At 39.9% G+C, this 5,904-nt stretch overlaps 1 protein-coding gene across 1 annotated transcript; it reads right to left on the reverse strand.

The window, feature by feature from the left end:
• Positions 1–1,467: 1,467 nt before the first annotated feature.
• LOC131393816 (olfactory receptor 1J2-like) lies at positions 1,468–2,394 on the reverse strand. Its single transcript, XM_058524835.1, has one exon. The coding sequence runs from the start codon at positions 2,392–2,394 to the stop codon at positions 1,468–1,470; it is 927 nt and encodes a 308-aa protein (XP_058380818.1).
• Positions 2,395–5,904: the final 3,510 nt, after the last annotated feature.

A 5,904-nucleotide genomic window follows, 5' to 3' on the forward strand; every position in this document is an offset into this window, starting at 1 on the left:
TCCTGTCAAGAACTCAAGTGTCTCTTTGTGGAGGATACAGCTACTGGGCAATCAACTTGTGCTTTATGAAAAATGTACATTTTATTGTGCATCATGTGTGAAATAATTGTTAGTTTAAAACTATTAAAATATATTTTTGAGTGACATTTGCAAAGTTCCAAGTTGTACTGAAATCCCACAAGGCTTAATAGTAACAAGAAGCCACAAATGTACATAGGACGTAATTTTTTTCAAAGCTTAGGCTTCATTTTCATTCAATGTATAATCCGGTGTGATGACACAAAGCATGATATGTAGTATCTATATATCTATATTATATATGAAAGAGAAAAGAATATTTGATAGCTCAGGAAAGAACCTTTCATATTAGAGATTGTAAAAAGGAATTTACTGCAGCCAGAATTAATCAGAAAATATCAACCTGAGCCACAGATTTTTCTACTAAATAATTTAAGTATTCTGTTGTTTCATTCTACCTCCTACCAGAATTCACATAACATCTTATAAATGTGCAGCCCACAAACTCCATGATTTAATTCTTTACACCAGTGCTCTTCAAATCATAGTTCACAAATCTGCAGCAGTAGCATCATGTGGGAGCTGGCTAGAAATGTGAATTCTTGGGCCCCATCCCAGAACTACTGAATCAGAATTTATCGTGGTAGATTCCAGAAATCCATGTGTTAGCAAGCTCTCCAGAAATTCTTATGCACATTAAAGTTTGAGAAGCTTTGCTTTCTTTCTTCATTTGGGAAGGGAGGATGTCCAACAAGGATAGTCAGGACTGAATCTAGAGTGGCGTTTGTAGGAAAACAATGATGCTTTCAGAGAGTTTGCACTATAATTTGGTTATATTTACAAAGAAGGCCAGCATGAAGCATGCTTTCATCAGTGATTGTTTTCGGGGCTAAGTAATATCAACCACACTGTGTTGGCAAAGGGGGATTTCCTGGGGAAATCTTGATCTCCAACAGGGCCTCCCATCTTCAGAGTTGTTGTTGTAACATTTTATACCACGAGCAGAGAGTAGTACATTTCCTCTTATTTAAGTGACAGGTACAGAATTCTTTTATTTCAATAGACCCATAAACACAAAAAGAAAACCCATTTAGTCTGTATGAGAAAGTGTAGTGAAATAATATAGCTAATTCTTTAGATTCTGGGATGTGTTAAAGCATAAGTTTATGGGCCAAAAATATAAGGGTCTCCAAAAATCTCCTCAAATATGGGATAGCCGAACTGTATATTATTGTGTTATTTATGCCCCCAAGTTGTGGAAATAAGTAGCAAAAATTATTTAGCACCTGCTAATAAAAAGTTATTTACAAAGGAGAGCATTGTTAATAAGAGAATGAAATTCTTGTCAACAAATATTCACCAAGTACATCCAACATGCCATCATCTGTCTTAGGTCTTAGGACATAAAAGTTTTGAGACATATTCAGATGGAAAATCAAATTCATGAGATCAACCAAAATGAGTTTCTGATTTAGAAAAAAGATGATGGCTCTGTGAGATAAGCATTGCTCTACTGAAGAGTTTCCCTAGGGCCTCTTTCATGTCTCCGTTCCTAAGGCTGTAGATAACGGGGTTCAACATGGGTGTGACCACTGTGTACATGAGAGCCACAATGATGTCCTTGTCAATGAAATTGCTCCATGTTGGGAAAAGGTACTGTCCAAATATTGCCCCATAATACAGAGACACCACAGAGAGATGAGAGCCACACGTGGACAATGCTTTGCAGATCCCCTTTGTTGAAGGGACTTTCAGGATAGTGGCCCCAATGTAGTCATAAGATACCAGGATATATATGAATGGCAGAGTAATGACTACCACCCCTACTGTGAACATGATCAGCTCATTAAGGAAGATGTCGGAGCAGGACAGCTTGAGCATGGCACCAAGGTCACAGAAGAAATGGGGGACAGTGTTAGCAGCACAGAAGGATAACTGGGTCAGGAGAAGGGTGTGGGAAAGGGAGCTGGCACAGGACAGGATCCCGGGTATAGCCACTAGTAAGGCACACAGCTTTTCCCTCATGATGGTGGTGTAGCAAAGAGGGTGACATATGGCAACATAGCGGTCATATGCCATTGACGTAATAAGGAAGCTGTCCAGGTCAGTAAGAAATATGAAAAAATACATCTGTGAAATGCACCCAGCATAGGGGATGGGTTTGTACTCAGTGTGCATGTCCATCAGCATCTTAGGGATGGTGACAGATGACAAGAAGACATCAGTGAAGGTCAAGTGGCTGAGGAAGAAGTACATGGGGATGTGAAGGAAAGAGTCCAACCTGATGAGCAGGATGATGGGCAGGTTCCCCAACACTATGGTCAGGTAAATGCCTAGGAACAGGGCAAAGAACATACCCTGCTGCTCTGGTGGCATAGGGAGCCCCAAGAGGAGGCACTCAGACACTGCTCTGGTTCTCTCTCCTGACGGTCATCTTTCTTCTGCTGGGAATGAAGAATGGTCGAGAATATTAAGGACTCTGAAATAATCACTTTTGCCAGTCATATGAAAAATACGTATTTTAGAAAGTCAGAAACTTAACCTGTTTCTCATATGTTCATTATATGTAGGCAAACAAGGGAATTAGGAAAAAATTTTATGAGTGAATGTTAATGAGAGCCAGCTTTTCTTGGTTCACTGACAAAATAGAATTATTACATCTGTGGCACTGAGGACCAGATCATGGAATATGATGTCTCAGCCATGTTGTTGCCCCAAGAATGCTCTGTGGTGTGTATTCTAAATCATCAACCATGGCACAGCAACCTTTAGCAGGTTTGACTTCAACACTCATTGTTAAATTTCAGATGGGAGGTGAATTTTTCAAATAAAATGATGCAGGAGAGAAGTCAAGATGTCAGCGTAGGCAGACTCTGAAGTCACCTCCTCCCATGGACAGAGCCAATTTACAACTACTTTCGGAAAATTAACCCCTGAGAGAGAACTGAAAACTGGATAAGAGGAACTCCTGAAACAAATGACAATCCTAATTGAGGTGGAAGAGGCAGAAATTCCCTTCTAGAGAAAAAAACAAAATAAAAGGATACAAAGAATGGTATTGTATTCGTTAAAGAACACTCATAAATATACATACATTTTGCTTATTTCAATTCAGTGGAAGGTCTTTAAGAAGCTCTGGATTATGTTAATCCATTCTCTCTACTGCAGCAAAGTGAGATTTGGAAAAAAAAAAACCCTACCTTTTTTAAAACCTAAATATCTTCAACTGTTTAAAAACTCTCGAAAGACTCGCACTGATCTTAAGTTGAAGTGTAACTACGTTAATATGGGATAAAGACCCTGAAAAACCTTTGTCTCCCCTACATTTCCACCCTCTTCTCCCTCACCCCACCACTCTCACCCTTATTCATTTCGCTGTTCCAATTTCCCCAGAAAGGCACAATTTGATGTAATTTAGACTCCTTCCCCTTGATGGTTGTGGGTTTCCTGGGATCCAATAACATGTTGAGAAAACGAAGACCAGTCTGACTCCCAGGAAGTGTTTTAGGCAAATTTATGAGCAGTTTATTGTCTACTGTCAACACATATAAGGCTAAGTGACAACTCAATGCCATTTTCAATCACAGAAAAACCATATCTTTTCAAATACTTGCCAAATTCAGCCTCACTTTCTTCCATAGGTAACATAATAACACTTATCCCATAACAAAAAATAAGGGCTATTATCAAAAGATGCCAAAAGAAATGAGATTTTAGCTGTATTCCAAGTGTCGTCTCCCTCTTGAGTGCTCCTGCCATCTTAAAACACATCTGCTAGTCATTTGTGGCAAGTAAGATGATGACCCGAAAGATGTTCACATCCTAATGCCCAGAACCTGTGGATATGATATGGTACACAACAAGGCAGAATTAGGTGCAGATGGAATTAAGATTTCTAATAAGCTGAATTTAAAATGAGATTATCCTGGATTATCTGGGTGGGCCCAATGTAATCACAGGTGTCCTTAAATATAGAAGAGGGAAGCAGAAGTGTCAGTCAGAGAGAGATTTTAAGATGTTATGCTGCTGGTTTAGAATATGGAGGAAGCGTGAGCCGGCCCCGTGGCTTAGCGGTTAAGTGCGCTCGCTCTGCTGCTTGTGGCCCGGGTTCGGATCCCGGGCACACACCAATGCACCGCTTCTCTGGGCATGCTGAGGCCGCGTCCCACATACAGCAACTAGAAGGGTGTGCAGCTATGACATACAACAATCTACTGGGGCTTTGGGGGGGAAATAAATAAAATCTTAAAAAAAAAAAAAGAATATGGAGGAAGCGGACACAAGCCAAGGCATGCAAGTGGCCTCTAGAAGCTGCAAAAAGCAAGGAAACAGACGTTCCACTAGAGCCTCCAGAAGGAATGCCAACATTTTGGTTTTAACCCAATGCAACCTATTTCATACTTCTGACCTCCAGAACTGTAAGAGAATAAATTTGTGGGTTTTTTTTTTAAGATACTACATTTGTGGTAATTTGTTAAAGCAGTAATAGTGAATCGATATATGAATATTGGAAAGATTTTGGTATATCCCAATACTCTGGTCATCTGGGTACCAGTATGCAGCAAAATCCACGTGTCCTTCCCCAACTTCCACCTTGTATACAACAAAACAAAGCAATAGCGTCACAGAGATATTCCTATGCAACAAGTAGAGAAATGAGGTTACTATCTCAGAAGAAGCATTTGCCACTAATCACAAATCTAAAACACCTCACCTACAAAAATCTCAAGATCACCCTCTCTTTTGATAAGAAAAGGCAGAGAGGGGCAGAGAAAGCTCTTATTCATCCAAAGGGCATCTAGCCAGGAGCAAAAATCCAGCAGGAGAAGACAAACTAGCAGCAAATTTCAAATTTCCTCATTTTTAAATCTAACTATGTAGACCTCATCCTAATTCCTGAAAGCTGTCCTCACCCTAACATATGTATTGAGACTGGTCAGTAAACACAGTGTTAAAAGTATTAGGCTCAAACCCCCTCCTTTTTCTAGTTCTACCTGAAAAGTGAGGCATCCTCAACTCTCTTGCTCTCTTTGGAGACAGTATGAGACTCTAGTGGAAAAGCCACAGGTTTTAGAGTAAGATAGACTTGGCTGATAATAATTGTTTGATTATGGCAGTTTTGTCATAGCAGATTTCTTAACAATTGTGCATCTCAGAAAGATGAGTATCTTTAAACAACAAATATTTACACCCTTTATGTTTATTATAAAGATGAAATGAGATGATATGTGAAAGCTCGTAGTACCTTATCTTGCATAGTGCTCAATAAATGTTGGTTCCTGTTGGTTCCCCCCTGCCACAATGAAAGATAAAATGCAAATCTGCCCAGAGAGAGACTAGAAGAATTTACAATCTTTTGCACACGGGAGATAATTATTCATATCAGTTCATTTGCTAGACTCTGGGTTTTGATATTTTGGGAAAAGATGTGGAATTGAGATTAGAAAATCAGTGTGGCAAACCAGGAGCAGCAACATAGGAAACATGAACACAGAGGGAAAACCATCATTCTAATGATAGAGTTCTCATTCAGGCAGGTGAAAAACAGATGGGCATTGTTTACCAGGAAGGGAAACTGAACAGGAAATTCAGGAGAGGGGCTGGTTCTCACAGAAACAGCTTATGTCCTGACAGCCAGCAGCTGAACGCAGTGTCCATTCCCTATACTGTATTTAAGGATGAGCTGAATGATTTAACAGGCAGCCAAGTGCCAGTCCATCAGTAACCTCCCACCACACTCCAAGCCAAAGGCAGGAAGGTAAATGCTGTGGCCTCTGTGAATAATAAAGTTCTACTTCCTTGAGCTTGGGATCATAGCATGTTTTTGGCAGAATGTAAGAAGTGACTTTGTTTACCCTTATCCCACCCTCCCACATCTTCTCTCCT

This window comes from Diceros bicornis, chromosome 28 (assembly GCF_020826845.1).
Source record: "Diceros bicornis minor isolate mBicDic1 chromosome 28, mDicBic1.mat.cur, whole genome shotgun sequence".
NCBI lineage: Eukaryota > Metazoa > Chordata > Mammalia > Perissodactyla > Rhinocerotidae > Diceros > Diceros bicornis.

What these genes read in the sequence shown, in the direction of transcription:
- LOC131393816 (XM_058524835.1), bottom strand. Translation starts at nt 2,394, where the DNA reads ATGCCACCAGAGCAGCAGGGTATGTTCTTTGCCCTGTTCCTAGGCATT.